This window comes from Lithobates pipiens, unplaced genomic scaffold, assembly GCF_037356315.1.
Source record: "Lithobates pipiens isolate NorthernLeopardFrog02 unplaced genomic scaffold, aLitPip1_a1.2 Scaffold_3, whole genome shotgun sequence".
NCBI classification, from domain to species: Eukaryota; Metazoa; Chordata; class Amphibia; order Anura; family Ranidae; genus Lithobates; species Lithobates pipiens.
In genome coordinates, this window is record NW_027507790.1 from 249870690 (window position 1) to 249895264 (window position 24575).

Sequence of the window (24575 nt, forward strand, 5' to 3'; positions counted from 1 at the left end):
GTGCCTCCCCACTTCCTGAGCGTCCAACACGCCGCCGACAATGGAGGGGCAGCCCGGTCCGAAAGGATAAACTCAACAGGGCTCAACATGCTTAGAGGAAGCAAAATAAGAAAAAAAAAAAAAAAAAAAAAGAGTTCCATATTGCTAACCGATCAAACTAACGATAATCCTTCAGGTGAGGGGGGAAAAAAAGGAGAATGCAACAGTGGACTCCTCTTCAAATCTTATAGCTAACCAGTCCTATCAGGTTGTGGAGGCGGAGTCACAACCCAATGTGCGTGCTGCCATGATGCCTCAGGAAAATAGTTCTGCACTACTGGTTTTTGCGATTTCGGGGTGCGATTTCCATTGACGTTCAGCTGAACTCGCACAGCTTCATTCCCACAGCTCGGTGTGAACCAGGGCTGGAAAGGGGCGTTAGAGCATATGAAATGAAGACGCACATGTTGTTACCTAATGAACAGTGTTGGCATGTCACCCCTCTGCAATCCTGCCCTTTTCTACCTTCTTCCCAGCCTCTACAATTGCAGTAGCTTTCGCCCCTCTCCTCCAGGCAGGAAGTATTCAATACTTTCTTTGCAGGGGTGGATTTAATTTTTAGGGCTGCAGTTTTTTAAATACTTTATCTCAAGTACTCGCCGATACCTCTTTTGGATGCTTCATTTCTTACACATAACGCCCAGCTATGTTAAAGTGATTGTAAATAAGGATGAGCTCAGGCGTGTTGGCAACCCGCACGTGCAGAGTCCCTAGGAAGTCGGGCACTGCAGCAGCACTAATCGCAAGCAGTGAGACATTTTCCCGATCCACGGCTGTCAGAGATCAAGAATGTGTCACTGCTTATGATTAGCACAGTGGCGGGTCCCGCGGGCTCTGCACGTACGCGCCTGAGCACATCCTTCATTTTAAGCGATCACCTTGTAAAACAACCCATTTCGGTTTAACCACTTGCCTTACCAGTCCAATTCTGACATTTCTCTCCTACATGTAAAATCATCATTTTTTTTTTTTTTTTTTTGGGATAGAAAATTAAACAGAACCCCAAACATTATATATGTTTTATTTAGCAGAGACCTTAGAGAATAAAATGCGGTTGTTGCAACTTTTTATCTTGCACGGTATTTGCGCAGCAATTTTCAACGCGTTATTTTTGGAAAAAAAAGAAAAAAGGTTTCATGCATTAAAAAACAAACAAAAAAAAAGTAAAGTTAGCCCAATTGTTTGCATTATATGAAAGATAATGTTACGCCGAGTAATTAGATGCCTAACATGTCACGCTTCAAAATTGCACACTCATGAATGGCGCCAAACCTCAGTACTTAAAAATCCCATAGACACGCTTTAAACTTTTTTTACAGGTTATATGTTTTGAGTTACAGAGGAGGTCTAGTGCTAAAATAATTGTTCTCCCTCTAATGTTTGCGGCGATACCTCACATGTGTGGTTTGAACATCTGTTTACATATTTGGGCGGGGACTTAGGTATGTGTTCGCTTCTGCAAGCGAGCACGCAGGGAAAGGGGCTATAAGTCCCCACATCTCGCCTCTAGGCTGGAAAGCCTGAAATAAAAAAAAATGTAAAAGCCTGGCTTCCCAGCCGAGACAGCAGCATTTTTTTCAAATGCCGAGGCAGAGCATGATGACATAACATCGCGCCCGGTCTACGAACGATCATAGATACTCCGGGGACCATCAGGCCCGCCGGAAATCTCTATGGTCAACATCCAGCACCGGTCCAGTTGGCCATCACAGGGGTGAGCCGGGAGACTATCCGGAGGGAGGGCCTATAAGAATGATCAAGCAGCTGAACATTCAGACACTATGATTGTTCTTATGGTGAAGGGAATTGCTGGCTCTAAAAGAAGAAATCTGAATGATATCTCATGATGAACTTTTTTTTTGGACGGCATGCTTCCCGCAATGTGGATTGCCGTGATCCCGGGAAGATTTATTGTGCGACAATCCCACACTGCGATTTTAGGCATCATTTAAATGTCATCTCAAATGCGAGTCCTGCGACTTGTCATTCACACATCGGTGCTTTCAAATCTTGGGCAAATCTGCCTTTGATTCAAAAAGCTGAAGTGTGGATGCAGCCTAAGAGCTGGGGGGAGGAGAAACAGCAGTACACTGAGCTTCCCAGTGATTGGCTGTGCCGCAGGGGTCATGTCAGGACAAGTCTGATCATTGGAGGAGATTACACGGAGTTCCCAGCATAGCTAGAGAACTGACAACACTGTGTTCTCCTGCTTAGTATGGTCAGTTTTTTAAAAGGAAAGCAGAGGGACTGGCAGGATCATCAGGGATTTCACATAAAGGAAGCAATCCAGCTGTTGCAAGACTACAAGTCCCATGAGGCATTGCAAGACTGACAGTTACAAGCATGACTCCCATAGGCGGAGGCATAATGGGACTTGTAGTTTCGCAACAGCTGGAGGGCCGCCAGTTTGAGACCCCTGCTTTAAGTTAACACCCCAAAATGCAGTGTGATTGGCTGAATCGGATGCGATCACCGAAGCACTATGCAAAAATAAATTTGTGATTGGGGCTCGGCTTTAAATTGAGAAATTGCTTTTGTTATCCCATCTAACATTATCTGCGTATACAGGCTGCTGTTTGCTCTAGAGTAAATCAAAAAAATATCCCTCTCATGTCACAGGTATCTAGCAATCTCTAGGCAGCAGCTGTAAAAACTCTGTATAAAATTTTACTTTATTGCCTTTAATTTCCTTCATTACTTCTCTCTCTTATTGGCTGGAATTCATTTTTTGCTATTGGCTGCTAAGGCAATACTAGAGAGGATATTAAGAGAAATTAGGTGAGTTACTTGAAAGTAACCTGTCACCACACAGCACAGATGATCCTTCAAGGTGCTGGTTCTCCACACAAGGATACCTAAGCCTTATGTTAAAAGTCTGCAGGTACAGTATTTGTAGCTGCTGACTTTTCATTTTTCATTTTCATTTTTTTTTTTTTTTCCCAGGCCGGAACTCTGCTTTAACAATTTTTGGCCAACTTGCTTTGGTAAAATTCCTCTTTTTTAGCTGCCGATGGGAGTAATATTTCATCAGAGATTGCAAACTATCATTGTACTTTATACTGTATTCAGTAACCCAGAGCCTTCTTCACTAGCTAAGACCGCCTTTTAATAAAGTTTTATTCTTTTATAGACCTTCAGCCATGATTGGTCTCACAGTCACACCAGAAGTGGCACTTGCGGATGAGCCGGTAAAGATTCAAGCTTGGGGCCTCCCACCACAAGAGCTAATCACACTAAGAGCATGGCTGGAAGATGAGAAGGGGGAAATCTTTCACTCCAGAGCCTTCTATAGAACTGATGATGATGGAAATGTGGATCTAGAGCGTACACCGGCCACTGGTGGAGACTTCCATGGAGTTCATCCAATGGGACTCTTCTGGGCTCTGAAGCCAGTTACTCCATTTCTTAGGTTGGTAAAACGTAATATAATGGACAGTCCTTTCTATGTTCACGTGGAGCTCTACTGTCGGACGGAAATCAGTTCATCACCAGAAGACCCTCCTATTGCCAGTAAAATTGTAGAAAGATGGTACTCCAGTCCTCGTGTTGAGAGAGTGCAGATCAGAGAAGGACGAATCCGGGGAGCTCTCTTCCTCCCACAAGGTAAGCAAAGTCTGATATCAACTGTTTCTAAACATGAACATTCTTAGGAATGTAGGATTTTGCTGATTGATTGCTGTTAGTTTGCTTCAGGTCAGTATGGTGGTCTACCTTTGTCTGTATAGACATACCTACTTGGTCAATATTTTAGCAAACAAATGTGGAGAATATACATATCATTAATCAAACATTGCTCAAGAAATGAGCTTCTGGTGGGTGGTCTGCCCATGCGTGATCAAGCTAATACCTATAGCCGCTAGGCTTTGTGAGGCCTTGGGCAAAACTTAGACACGAGGCCCCACTCACTCCCATAATGAAAAAAATAAGCTCCAGAGCTCTAAATGTCTTAGGTTATGTGAGAGGTGGATGTGACAGGGCTTTGAACGCTGCCTGTGAATGGCAGCGTTAAGGTGTGCTGTCACCTCTAAAATAGTCACGCTGCAGAGGCGTAACTAGAACCTTCAGGGCCCCGATGCAATAAACCATGAAGGGCCCCCGACCCAAGCCTGGGGCCTTTTACTCCCAGGACCTGTTTGCATGTTCTGCAGCCGACCCCCCCCCCCCCCCCTTCCTGCCCTTACATTAGAATACTCCAGTATTCCCAGAGTTCCCCTTTACAGTACATCAAAGTTTGCACAGTTTGCCTTACAGTTCAAGCAGGAACACTGCGGACCTTGATGTAAAGGGTAACTCTGTGGACCCTGATGTAAAGGGGAATGTTGTGGACTCTGGTGTAAAGGGGGACTCTGGTCTAAGAAGTTCTCTGGTCACCAGAGCCCCCCTTACATCAGAGTTTCCAGAGTTCCTTCTTACCTCAGAGTCTGCAGAGATTCCCTTCCATTGTAACTCTGCTAATTCTGATGTGGGGGGAGCTCTGGTGGCCAGAGAACCTCTTACACCAGAGTTCTCCTTTACATCAATGTCCACAACATTCCCCCTTACATCAGGGTCTGCAGAGTTCCCCTTTACACCAGAGAGAAAAGAGTGAATACACTAGATTAAAGGAGCAGCAGCAGCTTTAAAGTCCCCCTGTACCTCAAAACTGGGGTAATGCGTTAAGGAAATTAGGCGGCCGCAAGGCCCTTGTGAGTGCAAGGCCTTAGGCGACTGCCTAATGAGCTGCCTCTGAAGAGAGCAGAATGACAGAGAGATGAGCTCATCATTGTGCTGCTTTTACCCATCCCTGCATATTACTGAGTTATAGTAAAAGTAAAGGATGACTTTGGTTAAGAGGAAGTGGGTTAAATGATGCTGGCCACCAGATTGCAGATAAATCTGTGAAAAAAATCTCTGGAGGTGAATATTGCAGCAAAAGTTGGTTATCTTATTTTATCCCTTAATAGGTTATTTATTTTTATCTTATTATTTTTGTCTGGAATTCTGTTTTATGCATATTTCATACCCTTACTCATATTTCTAGTGGTCACTACAAAATTTGTAACTTTACATTTTTATCCACTTTGTGCTCTTGTTAAGGCACTGTATCCTGCATTGGAAATCTGTGAGCAAATGTCGATGACGTGTCGCAAGTGTTTGTCCAGAGACTATTAATGGTCCTACTCAGAAGTGGCCACAAGGGGGAGGTATTGGATTTCTTAGCACTCTTCCTCAAATTGCCAGGCATAGTAGTAAATAACTAGAGCAACTTCTGTTATTTTTCAAAAAACTTACTGCCTAATGAGAAAGGAATTAATACTTACCTGTCCCACTACCTATGCCACTGATCTTCACGCTGTTGAAGAGCTAGGCTGGCTGAAGAATATTTAACATCCGTTTATTCTTCTAGGAATGTCTGGTGCCTTGTCAACCACTGCACATTGTAGTACCTTCCACTGGCCCCTACACCACTACTGTGCCCATTAAAAAGTGTTCACCAAAAATACGTGTACCCTTCCTAATACACTGGTACCCAGTTCTGACAGGCACCTCAGCACCCCCCAGTGCCCAGTAGAGGCTAATGGCAAGGGCGGTTATTTGCCACTAGTGACATCATTACCTATGCTAACACCAATGAAATTAGTGTGCTCAGAATTGTAATTCTGCAAAAGGTGTAGCACCCTCGTAGCGTAGAATGCTAGGCAAATGACATTTTTGGCTTCTTGTGTAGTCAAGGGAGCTGTGATTGTTTGTTTGCTCTGGTCTGTTCAGGGTTTCACAGGCTGGGCGTTTAATTACTTCCCCTTGCCACTGGAAGAAGCTTCCAGGAAATGGGAAGGGAGATTCAAATGACCAGCCTGGAGAGGAGTGTCCAGCAGGTGGCTGGGGAGCTGATAAATAGTCTGAAGCCCTAGAGAGATTGTTTCTTCTCCCCAGGAGGGTTCCACAGCCTCGGAGGCTCCTGCCCAGAGGTAATCAATGGACTGTGTAGCTGTTTTTGAGCATTAAGAGCTGTCGGGGTTGAGAGCCTGGATGGATCTCCTGAAAATTGGCTTTAGGACCTCGCCAAAAAAGTATCTGGTCAGGAGAAGGATTGTCTCCCTCAATGGACCGTGTCCAGAGAAAGCTTGAAAATGTGCAACTGTCCTGGGCACTTGTAAGTAAAGATTCACATTCACAAGATTTCCGATTTGCATACTTTCCGTCGGAAAATCCAACTAAGTGTATAGGGCATGAGCCTGCATCTAGTTCCAGGGAATAGATGCTGACCTTGGACTATTCCTGAACAAAAATGGCACCATTCTTCTAGAGAAAAAATGTATATAAAGGTGTTGTCAGGGCCAGTCCTGTGATCTCTGCGAGAGATAATTATCTGGAGGTGTGACTGTGTTCCACTTCATGTCCTGACCCAAATTCTGTACATCAGGGCTTCACAAATTTGCTTGGAATCTAGGAGCCAGCTAAAAGTTAGGAGCCAGGTCCGCAAATGTGATCTGGACCTGTCCCTGGCCTGACATGGAGACGAGTGAGGGGGAAGATCCTGCCCCCCCCCGCCACCACCTGTCTCCAAGTCATTGCCCATAGCTCTTAGAGGGATATTTTATTTATTAATTTTTTTCAAATGACAATTTATTTTTAAATTGCATTTTAGTGTAAATGAGATCTGAGGTCTCTCTGACCTCAGATCTCATATTAAAGAGGACCTGTCATGCTTTTTTCTATTACAAGGGATTTTTACATTCCTTGTAATAGGAATAAAAGTGACACAATTTTTTTTTTTTTTTTTTTTTTTTTTTTTAAAAGAACAGTGAAAAAAAAAAATCAAAATAAAAGTTTAAAATAAGAACTTTTTTTTTTTTTTTTTTAACACGCCCTGTCTCGCCCGCATATGAAAGCGGTGTTCAAACCACACATGAGGTATCGCCGTGATCGGTAGAGCGAGAGCAATAATTCTAGCCCTAGACCTCCTCTAACTCAAAATGCCTATGGAGATTTTAAAGGGTAAAAGTTTGTTGCCATTCCATGAGTGGGCGTAATTTTGAAGCGTGACATGTTGGATATCCATTTACCCGGCGTAACATTATCTTTCACAATATAAAAAAATAAATAAAATTGAGCTAACTTTACTGTTGAGAGATAGAGATAGATTATATATATATATAAAATGTTTATTTATTTTTTTTATTTTTTTTTATGAAATTATTTTTCCCCAAAAAAGTGCGCTTGTAAGTCTGCTGCACAAATACGGTGTGACAGACAGTATTGCAATGACCACCATTTTATTCTCTAGGGTGTTAGAATAAAAAATATATATAATGTTTAGGGGTTCTAAATAAAGGGAATGGGATAGGCAGGCAATGAAAAGAGGTAGGGGAAGCTCCATTAGCATTGCTGGTTGTCATACCAACGGCCACCACAAGAGGGCACCAGATTCCAGAAGGAAGCATAGGACCGCAGAAGGCCTCAAAGCCGCGGCCTCAGTTACCGGCCACCGGCGGAACGGCCCGACGCTATCACGCCGGGGGGGGGGTCCACGGAGACAAGATGCCCCCAGCTGTGCGGCCCCAGGTGCCAGGTCATTAATTCTAGCCGCAAATACGACCTGGCGCCCGGGTTTTGTCGAGCCCTGCTGTACATAAAAGGAAGTTAGAGGAAATCTCCCAAAATGATGGGAATATATAGTTCAATTAGTGTCCCCATTTCTTCTTCTGGTGACACCTCATTTTTTGGGGATTTACCCTCACCTACTTAAAGAGGTTGTAAACCTCCATTTTCAAGTTGTACCTATAGGTAAACCTATAAGGCTTACTTATAGGTACTGTATATATCTCCTAAACATGCGCTATATAGGAGATATTTACTTTGTACTGTGCCGATGACCTCATCACCGCATGCGCTGTGAAGAAATGGGCTCTTCTTCACTAGCGAGCGCCACGACTGGTGGCTGCGGGGTGACGTCGCGCAACTCCAGCCATGCACAGAGTCCTGGAAGGAAGAGGGGCAAACATAGAAGTGGCCTTCAGCAAGGACAGCACGGGCTTCGTTTGCAGGTAAGTGTCACATAATGTGTTAGTATGCAATGCATAAGGGTTTACTTCCTATTTCATGAAAATGGTCACCAGAACAAAGAGAGAGGTGAACATCTGACAGAGGGTATTAAGACATGTCCTCTTGCTTTACAGGAGAAGGCCCTTTCCCCGGAGTCATTGACATGTTTGGCGGTGTCGGAGGTCTCCTGGAGTTTAGAAGCGGCCTCCTGGCAAGCCGTGGGTTTGCTTCCCTTGCCTTGGCCTATTTTGCCTATGAAGATCTGCCAGACTTTCTAGGAGATGTGGATTTGAAATACTTTGAGGAGGCTGCGCAATTTCTGTGTAACCACCCAAAAGTAAGTTTTTTTTAGAGATGAGATCTACATACTTAATGTTTGAGAAATTCATAATTCCCAAATGTCTCAAATTTGGACAGTGCTCATAATTTGTATTCTTTGACCAAGAGGAGCTTATATGTTCTCTACCTCGTCCAATCAAAACACTTTTGCATGCATTGAGAAAATGCAAATCATTCTCCGAATGCCACCCTTAGGCTGGGTTCACATACTGTATATGCCAATTGGATGCATTTTTAACTGCATCCAATTTACATAACACGTGAAAGTGACCGGCTTTCAATGAAGCCGGTTCACACATATCTGGGGCGGCTGCGGTGCGTTTTTTTTCCCTGTGCGTTTTTGGGTCCAGTTCAGGCGCAAATTCAGGGAAATATGTGCACCTGAACTGGTTAACAGAAACATACAGGACACCGAATTGTAAACCACACCACAGATATACAGTACAAACCCAGCCTTACTAAGCAGTGGACCTCCTGTGGTCATCATGCCAGCAATTCAGCAGGTGACCCAGAAGCAAGTGGAGATCACTGGCGCATATACATAGTTACACTGGGCCAAGCTGGACCAGTTTAAAGAGGAAGTAAACCCTGACGAGTTTACTTCCTCTTTGATTCCCTGCAAAGGTAAAGCATAATGGACTACTATGCATCGCATAGTAGTCCATTATGTGTCACTTACCTGACACAGGAGCCAGCGAAGTCACCGCTGTCTCCTGTAGTCCGGAGCATCCATCTTCTCGGTGGGTCTCGCTGCTCCGCCGCTGTCATTCGGCAAAGCCGCGATGACGTCACTCCTGTGCATGCGCACGGGAGCCGCCACTCGTGGCATTTCGCCGTTGACAGCGGCGCACTCAGTGCGACTGCGCGCCGCTGTCTACGGCGCATGCGCCATAGACAGCGGTGCCTGTCTTTTGTCAAATATCTCCTAAACCGTGTAGGTTTAGGAGATATTTCTCGGACCTACAGGTAAGCCTTAATCTAGGCTTACCTGTAAGTCAAAGTTGGTTGTAAGGGTTTACAACCACTTTAACTACACTATATTGTCAAAAGTATGACTTTACTCGTTCGATATTAAGTTGGCCCACCCTTTGCAGCTATAACAGCTTCAACTCTTCTGGGAAGGCTGTCTACAAGGTTTAGGAATGTTTGATCATTCTTTTAGAAGTGCAATTGTAAGGTCAGGCACTGATGTGGATGCGAAGGCCTGGCTCGCAGTCTCCGCTCTAATTCACCCCAAAAATGTTCTATTGGGTTGAGGTCAGGACAGGTCAGTCAAGTTCCTCCACCACAAACTCACTCACCCATGTCTTTATGGACCTTGCTTCGTACACTGGTCCACCTCATTTGGTATAGGAGGGATTATAGTGTGAGGTTGTTTTTCAGGGTTGGGCCCCTTAGTTCCAATGAAGGGATCTCTTAAGGTGTCGGCATACCCAGACATTTTTTGAACCATTAAAATTTGGTCTGCGTGTTTATTCAAGCACTTATACACTGCCCAACAAGAGTTCTCTTGCCTTTGTGGCTGCGTATGGTGAAGAAATGAGCTCAGGCGTGTTATTTGGATATACCGTATTTATTGGCATATAACACACACCTTCACTTTAAAAGGGAAGTTTCAAGAAAAAACTTCAATTTTAAATAAAGAACTTTGAAGCAAAATAAGGGTTAGTGCCCATCTGCAGCCCCCCACCATTTCCAGGAATGCAGCCCTCCCACCATCATTGGCCAAGAATGCAGCCCTCCCCCATCATTGGCCAAGAATATAGCCTCATCATTGCAATCACTGCAGCCTGTCTAATTCCCATCCATCTGCAGCCTCGGAGGGGGGCGGGTTGAGAACGAGCGCCAAAAGATTAGCTACAGGAGAAACTCCTCTTTAATAGAAAGTCCCGCCTCCTTTGATGGACAGATCAGTCGTCCAATGGTAGCACAGGAGATGGGACATTCTATTACAGAGGCTGCCGTGTAAATAGGAAATTCTGCTGTGTGCACGGGACTTATCCCGCCTCCTCCCTGTCCCCTCCAAGGCATTCGGACATGTATATCTACTGTGGCCCCAGCACTGGGAGACTGTTGGGGGCCACAAAAGATATATATGTCCAAGTAACCAGGCGGCCATTCAGAACCGGAATGCGGGCCATGATTGGCCCGCAGGCCGGACTTTGGACATGCCTGCCATAGACACACTCCTAAACCTTGTGGACAGCCTTCCCAGAAGAGTTGAAGCTGTAATAGCTACAAAGGGTGGGCAAATGTAATGTTGAACCCTACAGACTAAGCCCGGGATACCATTAAAGTTCATGTGTGTGCAAAGGCAGGTGTCCCAAAATTTTTTGAAAAGAAAGGCACCTCTAAGTGCAGTATGCAAAATTTTATAAAGTGCACAAAGGGTTAAATGCACTTACAAGCTGTCCAAAGCTTCCTGTCTTTACTCAACAATCTTGTAAGTGATTTTAACCCTTTGTGCACTTTATTAAATTTTGCATAATGCACTTAGAGGTGCCTATTTTAATTTTTTTTTCCCTTTTTTTTTTTTTTATATCTTCAGAGTTGTTTCTCCTCCAAACCAAAGTGCTGCCAGAAGTGCTACCTCATCACTATCATCCCTCTGACCAGCTATCCACCTCCACCAGAGCGTCTCTATCTCCTCTCTGTCTCAATCATTTTGACAATATAGTGTATATAAAGGCTGTCAAACCCTGTGCTAGACAGGAACGAAGAAAGAAGCTGATCGAGCACAGTCTGTACTTGATCAGCTTCAACAGATTGCAGAAGTGGCATTAGGGGGTATAATAGACCCATGATATCACCCTAAAGGAACCTGTCATCTGCACTATGTTATAACACAGGGTCAGCCTCCTTGTGATAGCATTAAGTTAAGAATAAGTGAAAAAAAATGAAATTTTAGTAAAACACTGTATACTCAAACACCCAAAACAATATTTAACAACGTTTGTAAAATTATATCCGACTAATGTAGACACCTGGTATCTAATCTAGCGCCTCATCCCAAGAAATCAAATGTGCAAAAGAGGTTGGAACGGGATTATTACGGTGCTTACAGGTAATAATGGAAACCATACATCTATAAAAATATATACATTTATTATGAAAATAACAATTAGTCGAGTTTTTTTGAACATCTCTATTATGGTGGTCATATAAGAAGGGTTCCAGCTGAACAAAGATTTGACATTCGTATGACATCCTGACATGTTTCGTCTTATAGCTTCATCAGGGCATATACGAATCATGAGGGCAACTTGTGAACAATATCTGTTTGCTTGCCAGCATTATTTAACTCATCTCCGCTGGAAACATGTAGTTCTACATACAGGCGCCCTCCTATATACGCTCTGAATACATTTTCTTTTAACCTGGTCCTGGTGTGTTTTCTCTGGCTGCGCGGTGCCTCCTTCTCTCAGTGGTCTTTCCTCTGGTGGTGACCTACCTGGGGGCTTTGGGGTGTTTCGTGTATTCATTGGTTGATTCGTATATCCCATGATGAAGCCATAAGGCGAAACATGTCAGGATATCATAAGAATATCTAATCTTTGTTCAATTGGAACCCTTCTTATATGACCACCATAATGTAGATGTTCAACAAAACTCATGAATTGTTATGTTTGATTTTTAATCATGTCCATAATAAATGTATATATTTTTATATACAATGCTGTGCAAATTCTTTGCCCCTTTCTGATTTAAATATTATTTATTTTTTTGCATATTTGTCACACTTAAATGACTAAGATCATCAAAAAATATTATTATACTGGGTTCACACCTATGCGAATTGAACGTGGGTTTCACAGCATCCAATTCTAGAGGTGCAACGGATTGGCACCGTTCCGCGATCCAAACGGGACACCCCGCTTGGATCGGCATGCGGAGCGCTCCGCGGTCTCGGCCTTAGGAAAGGCCGCGGCTTCGGCCTAGTTCCGGAGTGGCGGCCATCTTGGTAACCCATCAGCATTTACAATGTGATCGCTCCGTGGCGATCACCTGTAAACAAACCGGCGTCATGATGTTTCTCTGTACTTATCTGTAAAGTGGAGGGGAGAAATCGAATGGCAGCCACAGCCACCCCAGCAATACCCTGCCAATACTTTGCAATACTCTGCAATACATACCCTGCCAATACTCTGCAATACATACATACCCAGCCATACCCATCCATGCTTAGCCAATATTGCATTGGGGGAGATGACGTGGATATTACAGTGGGGGAGATGTATATTGCAGTGGGGATTATATGGTGGTGGCATTTTTACAGGTTTTTGCAAATTCAACTATTTGCTGATCCGATCCGTGACTCTGATCCGAGGAACTATCCGTGAGTTTTTTGATCCGTTGCACCCCTAATAGTTAAACATATAAAGATCACTTGGATTAGCTGTGAGATTACTACCTAAATAGGTGATCTGAGTCATTGATCAGGTAAATGGGAGAGAGCTATGTAGTTGTAATTGAAGTTCAGGCGATAATGATATGTTTAGGTGTTTACGTGTTTTAACCCCTGTCATTTTTATTTAACATCTGATTTCCACTGGGGATTTCTTTTGCTTCCTGTCCTTTAACCACTTAAGCCTCGGACCAATTGTCAGCCTAAGGACCAGAGGTCTTTTTACAATTTCGCACTGCACTGCTTTAACTGGTAATTGCGTGGTCATGCAATGTTGTACCCAAACAAAATTTGCGTCCTTTTCTTCCCACAAATAGCTTTCTTTTGATGGTATTTGATTGCCTCTGCGATTTTTTTTTTTTTTGCGATATAAATGGAGACCGAAAATTTCGAGGGGGGGGGGGGAAGACATTTTCTACTTTTTGTTATAAGAAAAATCGAATAAACTTAATTTTAGTCATACATTTAGGCCAAAATGTATTCAGCCACATGTCTTTAGTTAAAAAATATGTCAATAAGCATATATTTATTGGTTTGCGCAAAAGTTATAGTGTCTACAAACTAGAGTACATTTTCTGGAATTTACACAGCTTTTAATTTATGACTGCCTATCTAATTTCTTGAGGTGCTAAAATGGCAGGGCAGTACAAACCCCATGACCCCATTTTGGAAAGTAGACACCCCAAGGAAATTGCTGAGAGGCATGTTGAGCCCATTGAATATTTTTTTTTTTTTTTTGGGGTCCCAAAATACATTTTGCTGCTTCTCCTGAGTACAGGGATACCACATGTGTGGAACTTTTTGGGAGCCTAGCTGCGTACGGGTCCCCGAAAACCAATCACTGCCTTCAGGATTTCTAAGGGTGCAAATTTTTGATTTCACTCCTCACTACCTATTAGTTTCGAAGGCCATAAAATGCCAAAATAGCACAACCCCCCCCCCCCCCAAATGACCCCATTTTGGAAAGTAGACACCCCAAGCTATTTGCTGAGAGTCATGCTGAGTATTTTACAGCTCATTTTTTTTTTTTTTTTTTTTTTGAAAATGAAGAAAGTAAAAAAATTTTTTTTTTCAAATTTCAAAACTTTGTGACAAAAGGTGAGATCTGCAAAATAATCACCATACCTCTCAGCAAATAGCTTGGGGTGTCTACTTTCCAAAATGGGGTCATTTGGGAGGGGGTTTGTGCCATGTGGGCATTCCATGGCCTCCGAAACTGTGATTGGCAGCGAGGAGTGAAATAAAAAATGTACACCCTTAGAAAGCATGAAGGCGGAGATTGGTTTTTGGGGTCCCATACACAGTTGGCTCCCAAAAAGTCCCACACATGTGGTATCCCCATACTCAGGAGAAGCAACAGAATGTATTTAGGGGTGTAATACCACATATGCCCATGGCATGTTTGAGCAATATATCATTTAGTGACAACTTTGTGCAAAAAATAAAATTAAAATTATTTTTCCCACAACGTGTATCAAAATATAAAATATTCCATCCATGGACTCAACACGCCCCTCAGCAAGAATGATACCTAAACCTGCATGCATCATTCTGGTATAACCATTCAAAGTCCAGCAACATACCAGTACGTTGCTGGTCCTTGTTGGACATATATTGTAATCATTTATTTATTTTTTATTTATTTTTTCCATGCAGCCTGTTGGCTGAACGGAAAAAAGAGATTGATCGGTGGGTATGCCCACCATTATAATACCTCCCTTCATCCACCCACTTCTAATGATGGGCATACATGCACCATTTATATATCCCGAAGCATGGGGGCATCCTCCCACAAAAAAGTTATGCCACATACACACGGTCGAACTTTTCCACGGGCAGGCCCTCCGTTGGAATTTCGACCGTATGTACGCGGCATTAGGAGCAAAAATCGCTCCTCCGCCTCTGCTGCCCCCATGCTTCGGCATATATGCTCTTCTTTTCCTTTTTTTTTTTTTTTTTAACTATAGTGGTGGAATCGCCTCCTACAGCGTTGGAGTCACGGCTTTATGTATCGTGGGAGCAAACGCTGTTGCTGTCAAGATAAATCCGCGCTGCAGCTGAATGGCGCACCTGAAAACCAAAAAAATGGTTAACAATAAAACACAGTATAATAACAATAATTAAGGGGCGCTCTGAAAAATAAAAAATTAAACCACCATTATCTATAACTGTGGCATTAATAATAAATACTTGGAACAATAATCTAATCACCAAATACAAATATGCAAATATAATATCAATAAATGCAATAAAAAATACTGAACATTAGTGAACCACTAAAAAAATCAAGTCCCAATGACGTGTCTCTACATAGATAAATTCTGCAGATCCAAGTGTGGAAACAGATATTGATCGTGATATAGCAGCAAATTGGAAAAAAGGCTTGCAACTCCCTCCACCAAACACGCAGCAATACACCAATTGTGAAGAGGTAAATCCAAACTGCTTACCAGATTCGTTTGACCACTTTAATTAAAAAGTAAGTCAAACAACGCCTATACAGGATAATGCCTGCTCATATGGATACTGATGGAAAATGATAGTGGATGATATGTCCCCCTTCACAGACTCTAGCGATAAATATGAAAAAATACAAAAGGATCCATAGCATAATACTGACTTTAATAAAAAAAAATGAATAAAAACAAACAGCCAAATGGCTCCTTACATGGTTATGTGCCTGACCTGGCACTGGGGCAGCTTGCTTTGAACGAAAGACTCACTCTCCGACCAAACGAAAAAGTCCTTCCGCATTCGCTATTGGCGTGCGTTCCAGGCCTTCGGACCGGCAAACCAGAGGGCCGGAAGTGGCGTCGAAAAGCGTGACCAAGTGCCGTTCCGACGTACGTTTCGTTGTTAACGTCTTCAGGAAGCGTACTAGGTCACTCGTAATTGGCACTTATAACAAATCCTTATCGAACTATGGCGAATAGAGGAGCAGGTCATGCGCAGTCTCAGTACCACCCAGGCAGCACAATAAACAAGTGCCATCACTACCGTTCATGTCCATAGTATATAACATGCCAGACAATGCACCAAATATACATTTTTCATTAAAAAAAAATTTAAATATATAAAAAAACAGATATTGATTATTCATAAAAAAGTAAATAGCAGAAGGATCACTATTATGGCACTGTTTAAAATGTCTCGACACACTATGGTTGGGAAAACCTCTTTATATTTGCAAAATGCTAATTTATTCTGGTTTTTAATTGTCTAGTCGTGCGGCCTACATATTGCAACGAACAACAAAGAAGTTGGTAACTTTTTTGGATGATTCTGGTTTTCATCTCTGTACCAGGTGTCGTGCATGTAAAATTACCAGGGGTCCTGGGACACCAAAAAAAAATGCTCAATTTTGTATCACGTGTGACGGGAGAGGAATTTAAGATAAAACCTCTCATCACTTGCAACTCAGATCACGTAACATACGTATTGGAATGTCAGTGTTTGTTGCAATATGTAGGCCGCACGACTAGACAATTAAAAACCAGAATAAATGAGCATCTTGCAAGAGGTTTTCCCAACCATAGTGTGTCGAGACATTTTAAACAGTGCCATAATAGTGATCCATCCTTGTGTAGGTTTTATGGCATTGATAAATTCACGAGACATTGGAGAGGAACGCATATGAAAAGAGAAATTTTCGAAAAATGAAACTAGATGGATTTATACATTACAAACTTTGCAGCCATTGGGAATGAATATTGAACTTTATCTAAATTGTTTTTTATCCAACGATTAATGGATTGGAAACAGTTTGGAAATTTCTTTGCCTGGTCCCCCCCCCACTCTATGGAGGTACATGAATTAAGGCTTCCTTCTTTGTCTTTGGTCCTCCATTTGTTCTCCTTTCTCCATTTTCCTTTAATATCTTTATTTTTCGTTTCAAATATACATATATATATATACATTTTTTTTTTTTTACCAAGTTGTTCAAATCTATTTATTTTTCTGTTTTTTTTTTTTTTTGATCAAACTCGGGCGTCATTCTCAAGTTTTCCTGTTTCTATGTGGCATGCACACGCCTCCTTTACTGTAGGCGCTTGTGCATATTTACATTCATTTGTTTTGGTTTAGGGTTGGTATATATGTGTGTGTGTGTGTGTGTGTGTGTGTGTGTGTGTGTGTGTATGTATGTATGTATATATATATATATATATATATATATATATATATATATATATATATATATATATATATATATATAATTTTATTTTAGTCATTTAGATTTTTTATTCATATATTTTCATTGTTCATCATTTTGTGCTGGAATTATGTGAATGATTAGTAATTTATCTGCCATTTACTTTTTTATGAATAATCAATATCTTTTTTATATATTTAATTTTTTTTTTTTTTTTTTTATGAAAAATTTATATTTGGTGCATTGTCTGGCATGTTATATACTATGGACATGAACGGTAGTGATGGTATTTGTTTGTTGTGCTGCCTGGGTGGTACTGAGGCTGCGCATGACCTGCTCCTCTATTCGCCATAGTTCGATAAGGATTCGTTAGAAGTGGCAATTATGAGTGACCTAGTACGCTTCCTGAAGACGTTAACAACGAAACGTACGTCGGAGCGGTACTTGGTCACGCTTTTCGACGCCACTTACGGCCCTCTGGTTTGCCGGTCCGAAGGCCTGGAACGCACGCCAATAGCGAATGCGGAAGGACTTTTTCGTTTGGTCGGAGAGTGAGTCTTTCGTTCAAAGCAAGCAGCCCCAGTGCCAGGTCAGGCACATAATCATGTAAGGAGCCATTTGGCTGTTTGTTTTTATTCATTTTTTTTCTATTAAAGTCAGTATTATGCTATGGATCCTTTTGTATTTTTTCATATTTATCGCCCGAGTCTGTGAAGGGGGACATATCATCCACTATCATTTTCCATCAGTATCCATATGAGCAGGCATTATCCTGTACAGGCGTTGTTTGACTTACTTTTTAATTAAAGTGGTCAAACGAATCTGGTAAGCAGTTTGGATTTACATCTTCACAATTGGTGTATTGCTGCGTGTTTGGAGGGAGTTGCAAGCCTTTTTTCCGATTGGCTGCTATATCACGATCAATATCTGTTTCCACACTTGGATATGCAGAATTTATCTATGTAGAGACACGTCATTGGGACTTGATTTTTTTTTGGTGGTTCACTAATGTTCAGTATTTTTTTATTGATATTATATTTGCGTATTTGGTGATTTAGATTATTGTTCCAAGTATTTTTTTATTAATGCCACAGTTATTGATAATGGTGGTTTAATTTTTTATTTTTCAGAGCGCCCCTTAAAGAGGAAGTAAACCCTTACAAACCACTTTGACCTACAGGTAAGCCTAGATTAAGGCTTACCTGTAGGTCCAAGAAATATCTCCTAAACCTATATGGTTTAGGAGATATTTGCCCGAAAACGGGCACCGCTGTCTACGGCGCATGCGCCGTAGACAGCGGCGCGCAGGCACACTAAACGCGGCAGTTCCAAGAATGGAGCTGCCGCATTTGTCGACTCCCGTGCGCATGCGCGGGAGTGACGTCATCGCGGCTTTGCCGAATGACAGCGGCGGAGCTGCGAGACGCCACTCCCGTGCGCATGCGCGGGAGTGACGTCATCGCGGCTTCGCCGCTGTCATTCGGCGGAGCTGCGAGACGCCACAAGCAAGATGGATGCGGCGGACTACAGGGGACAGCGGCGACTTCGCTGGCTCCTGTGTCAGGTAAGTGACACATAATGGGCTACTATGCGATGCATAGTAGTCCATTATGCTTTACCTTTGCAGGGAAAAAAAGAGGAAGTAAACTCATCAGGGTTTACTTCCTCTTTAATTGTTATTATCCATTAAGGTGTTTTTCACTTTCTTAGGGAGCAGCTTTTTTGTTTTGTATTTTGTGTTTTTTTTTCACATGGCGCGGAATTTGCGTGGTTGAAGCTCAACTGTTTTGTTCACAATAAAACACAGTAAACAGTCAAGTATAAAAAAAATTATATACCTGGAAAGCAAGCATGATAAAACAATATAAAATATTGCAGAATAGAATACAGTAAAAAAGAGCAACAATAGAGAGGGAGAAGAGAGAGAGAACAATAAAACGACAACTATTTTTGGTTTTTATATTTTATATATTTATATTTTTAATTTAATTTTTATTTTATTTTTAACTAACAACTGTAACGGTTCGGGTCTCTCAAAATGCGATGGCATCTTGGGAGACCCTGTGAAATGCTGTACCCTACACTAAAACTTCACTAGTGTGTGGTAGCTTTCAAAACAATTGCCAGGACAGCATGGACAATAACAACAGGTGTCACGCCTATGTCCACCCTTGGTACAGACACGACCTCTTTGGGGGGGCTCGTTGGGTAGGGGTACTCGGGAGTACATAAGGAAAATGCCTCTCATGCAGCCGGCTTACTGCATTTGGTTGGGAATGCTGAGGTGCAGATTAGGTCGCACGGTGCTACATGCTCCAATCTGATGATCAAACAAATGACTAAACAGTGGCACACTTGTGTAATAATTGTCCACGTACAAGTGGTACCCCTTTCCGAATAAGGGTGACACCAAGTTCCACACTATCTTGCTAGCGCTTCCTATGTAGTCAGGGCAGTTCTCCGGCTCTACGTAACTTTTCCCTCATAAACCGTAAAGCTCCATGTATAGCCTGTGGCCCTGTCACAGAACTTATAGAGCTTGACCCCGTATCTGGTACGCTTGTTGGGAATGTACTGTTTGAATGACAAGCGACCAGAAAACTTAATCAGGGACTCCTCAACGCAGACAACTTTATGGGGAATAAACAAGGCTGCAAAATGTTGGTTGAAGTGGTTTGAGGGGCTGAATTTTGTAGTGCCGATCGTTTTCAGGGTCTCCACGAGGACGACAAAGTTCATTGTCATTGAAGTGCAAGAACCTCAAGATCTGCTCATATCGTTTCCTGGACATGGAGTTAGAGAACACGGGCATGTGGTCAGTCGGATGCGTGGACCAATATGTCCGCAACGTCATGAATTTGTGTGCCCATGTTGAGGGAAAGGTCTTAAATACGGAAATCGTAATTGGTTTCCAATCTCTGGCAAGGGAAGGCAACTGGGGATTAGCGGCGATGTGTTGACCAGCATATAAATTCGTTTGGTCCACAATAGATCTATAGAGATCTTCCATGAAATACAGAGAATAAAAATCAAGTGGCATAAAATCGGCTGTATCCACCTGAATACCGGGTTAGCCAGTGAATGGGGGAAGTACTGGTGCTGCAGAAGTGGTGGTGTCACGTACCTTAAGGCAGAGCCCGGAGTGCAGGGAGTGGCTTCTCGTAGACCTCTGACTCGAGAGACCCTGGTACTGATGACAGGGGCTCGGGAGCACAGAGGGGCACAAGTGCCTGACTGGATGGTAGATATAAGAAGCAGCAGACCGTTGATGGTGGAGGTGTATTGTAGTCCAGTAGCGGAATGCAGGCAAAGGTAAGGTTCAGCAGACAGCAGAAGGATTCCTGTAGTCCGGCAATGGGATGCAAATGATCGCAGGGTACAGCGAACAACGGGAGGGGTTCTGTAGTCCGACAGCGGATGCAGGTGCAAACGGGATACTGCGGGAAGTGGGAAGAGTCCAGTAGTCTGCAGCAAGAGGTAGAAGGCAACAAGCGCAGAGGGAGTAACAGCCGGGTATGGTGGAAGACTGGGAGGTGTCCTGTAGTACAGCAGCGGTGAACAGGCAACTTACAGTTGACGGATGGTGTTAGTCCAGGTCAGGCACAGGCGGGCAGATCAGGTACAGAAACGGAATCCAGAAGAGTAGTCGGGTACAAAGCCAAAGTCGGGGGGGCAGGCAGCAAACAGCAGAGTCGGGAACAGGCCGGGTTCAATACGGATCAGGATACGGATGCAGGTTCAGGTTAAGATACAGGTTACCAGGAAGCACGGGAACGCTGTTGATCAGGCAGCAAGGCAGTGAAGCATAGATCCAGTTTAAATAGCGCTATTGGCACCCATTGCGTCAAACGGCCGTGCGCACTCCCGCGTGCATGCGCGCACCGCTGATCGCGGTAACGCTCTTGAAACTGCGCAAAAGATCTCCTGCGACTTACGCCGCTCGGACGCCTGTGAGAAGGATCTTCCTGACATTGCCCCCCTCCAATGGGCAGCCTCCGGATGCCCAACTGGGACATCTTACCTGGGTGAGATCTTTTGAATGCCAGAACCAACCTCTTGGCGTGGATACCAGTCTCTGGTTCCCAGGAGTTTTCTTCTGGCCCATACCCCTTCCACTTCCAGGGCCAAATTCAGGCAACGATTCGGCCCTGATTCATCTCTGAAATGGAGAACAGGGATGGACAGCCTAGCTGTGTGATCCGTGGCCGGTTTAGGTGTGAACCGAGCCTTACACATAGATAACCTGAGTAAATACAAAATGCAGTTTTTAAATGATTTAATTTATTAAGGCAAAAAAGCTGTCCAGACCTGCCTGTCTTTATGTGAAAAAGTAATTGCCCCTAAACCTAATAACTGGTGGCCCTTGGTGGCACCAACTGCAATGAAGGTTTGCGATAACTGGCAATGAGTTTTCACGTTGCTGTGGAGCAATTTTAGCCCACTCTTCTTTGCATAATTGTTTTAATTCAGCCACATTGGAGGGTTTTCTAGCATGAATGACCTGTGTAAAGTCATGATAAAGCATCTCAATTGGATTTAAGTCCAGCATTGACTAGGCCGCTCCAAAACCTACATTTTGCAATTTCAACCATTTGGAGGTGGATTTGCTGTTGTGTTTCGGATCATTGTCCTGCTGCATAACCCAAGTGCACTTGAGCTTGAGGTCACAAACTGATGGCCGGACATTCTCCTTTAGGATTTTCTGGGTAGAGCTCAGAATTCATGGTTCCATCAATTATGGTAAGTTGTCCAGGTCCTGAAGCTGCAAAGCAGCCCCAGACCATCATGCTACCTCCGCCATGTCTGACTGTTGGTGTGATGTTCTTGTTATGAAATGCTGTATTAGTTTTATGCCAGATGTAATGGAGCACTCACCTTCCAAAAAGTTACATTTTGTCTCATCAGTCCACTGAATATTTGCCTAAAACTCTTATCAAGATGAGTTTTGGTAAATGTGAGATGAGCCTTTGTGTTCTTTTTGGTCAGCAGTGGCTTTGACCTTGGAACTTTCCCATGGATGCCATTTTTGCTCAGTCTCTTTTCTTATTGTTGAACCATGAACACTGATCATGTTTCAGTGTGAGGCCTGCAGTTCTTTAGATGTTGTTCTGGTTTCTTTTATGACCTTCTGGATGAGTCGTCGTCATGCTCTTGGAATCATTTTTGTAGGCTGGACACTCCTGGGTAGGTTCACCACTCTTCCAAATTACCTCCATTTGTGGATAATGGCTCTTCCTGTGGTTTAACTGGAGTTCCAAAGCCTTAGAAATTGATTTGAAACCTTTCCTAGACCGAGACATGTACATTACTTTCCTTCTAATTTGTTCTTGAATTTTTTTTTTAGATTGTGGTCTGATGTTTGGCTTTTGGTGATCTGTTAGTGTGCACATCACTTTGTTAGACAGCTTCTATTTTATGTGATTTCTTGATTCAACAGGTCTGGTAGTAATCAGGCCTGGGTATGGCAGGTAAAATTTAACTCAACTGTACAAAAAATTGTGGTTAATCACAGTTCATTCATGATTCAGCATGCGAGGTGGAAATTACTTTTTCACATAGGGCCAGGCAGGTTTGAACAGCTTGTTTTCCTTAAATTAAATAATAATTTAAAGACTGCATCTTGAGTTGACTCAGGTTATCTTTGTGTAATATTAAATGGTGTGAGAAATATGGAAAAAAAATCAAAAAATCAGGAAGGGGGCAAATACTTTTTGCACTGTATGTATGGTTTCTATTATCTGTAAGCACTGTGATAATCCCCTTCCAACCTCTTTTGCACATTTAATATTTACCAACCTGCACCCCCATGTACGTGCACATACGGTTGGATGTACACACTTACAAAAATAAAGGAACGAATACTGGGATGAGAGTGAAAATTCTAGGGCCATCATTTGCTGTTAACTCTAAACTGATGAGCTGTAAACATCGCCTATGTTAATTTTTTGGTACCGTTAGTTTTTTTGCTGTTTTACGGACTTGCGCAATCTTGAAGCTTAACATATTTGATCTCCATTTATGAAATGTTGAACCAAGAACTCCAAAGTGCTAGCTACCTAAACTTTTTTTAAATTCTTTATTTAGTACTTTAAACTTGTAAAACGGGGTCTGTCATATTCTAATTGTCTTGCATTTCTTCATGTACCCGTTATTGCCTTAGATTTCTGGAAAAGGAGTTGGAATAATCGCTATATCCAAAGGGGCTGAGATGGGCTTGGCAATGGGAACTTATTTGCCCCAGGTGGCTGCTACTGTCTGTATTAATGGAACCAATGCTGTCAATGGCAACACTCTCACCCATGGTGATCTCTCCATTCCTGGAATTCCCTATCAAACAGAAAAAATTATTTTCACAGACAGAGGGACCCTCAAGCTTTCCCGTGCAATGGCAGATCCAAGAAAGCCTGAACACCAGCATTCCATCTTTCCGATAGAGAAGGCCAGAGGTCCTATTCTCTTCATTGCGGGTGAAAATGACCAGAATTATGACAGCTTATTTTTTGCCAAGGAAGCATTAGCCAGAGCACACAAATACAGCAAGAAAGACGTGTATTTACAAAGTTACCCTGGAGCAGGCCATCTTCTAGAGCCCCCTGGTTCCCCCTTTTGCCCTGTGTCCCAATCTCCATTCTTTACACTTCCACTCACTTGGGGAGGAGAGCTTCTCCCACACTGCAGAGCCCAGGAACACAGCTGGAAAGAGATACTGGACTTCCTACGTAAAATATATACAATGCTCACGGCTGAATAAGTTATGAAAAATTTATGTTTTTGAAAAACTTTTGCAATCTACTAAAGGAAAATAAACAAAATGTGTCCTTTGTGAATTTATAGTTGTCAGTTATGCCACATACACACAATCGGACCATCCGGGGGACCTATTCGCCCATGTGTGGGCTCCGGCTGACCTTTTTGTTCCCAAAAGTCCGGTGGACTTTGAAAGAAGACTTGACTCAAAATTGTCCACCAGACTCTGATTTCCGGAGGATAATCTGCCCGTTTGTGTGCTAGTCCGCCAGACGTTCCAAATGACCAGACTAGCCCACACACTAACTAAAGTCCATTCATTTTGAACGTGACTTCAGATATGACAGGACTAGTGAAGGAAGTCAACGTCGCCTTTTTTAATCGGTGAGATTGACACCTTGCGAGCCCCGTCACCTGGTATGGGTTTTAAGGGTAACTCCTACGCCGGGAAAAACGGCTTAGGGGTCCCCCCAAAGTCCATATCAGACCCATATACGAGCACGCAGCCTGGCCCATCAGGAAAGGGGGTGGGGACAAGCTAGCACCCCCCCCCCCCGAATCGTAACAGGCCGCATGCCCTCAACATGGGGGGGTGCTTTGGAGAGGGGGCCCCTGCGGCCTCCCCACCCCAAAGCAGCTTGTCTCCATGTTGATGAGGACAAGGGCCTCTTCCCAACAACCCTGGACGTTGGTTGTCAGGGTCTGCTGGCGGGGAGGTTACTGGAATCCGGGAGCCCCCTTTAATAAGGGGGCCCCCAGATCCCAGCCCCCCACCCTATGTAAATGAGTATGGGGTACATCGTACCCCTATCCATTCACCTGAGGGAAAATGTGTCAATAATAAAAAAAAAAAAAAACACACTACACAGG

At 43.1% G+C, this 24575-nt stretch overlaps 1 protein-coding gene across 1 annotated transcript in view; it reads left to right on the top strand.

The window, feature by feature from the left end:
• LOC143941082 (acyl-coenzyme A amino acid N-acyltransferase 1-like) overlaps positions 1–23785 on the top strand; it is a 36118-nt gene extending 12333 nt beyond the window's left edge. The window contains exons 2-4 of the mRNA XM_077463021.1: positions 3170–3642; positions 8199–8401; positions 23119–23785. Of these exons, the coding sequence (XP_077319147.1) occupies positions 3170–3642; positions 8199–8401; positions 23119–23709 (1267 nt within the window). The 3' untranslated portion in view covers positions 23710–23785. The remainder of the gene's footprint in view (positions 1–3169; positions 3643–8198; positions 8402–23118) is intronic.
• Positions 23786–24575: the final 790 nt, after the last annotated feature.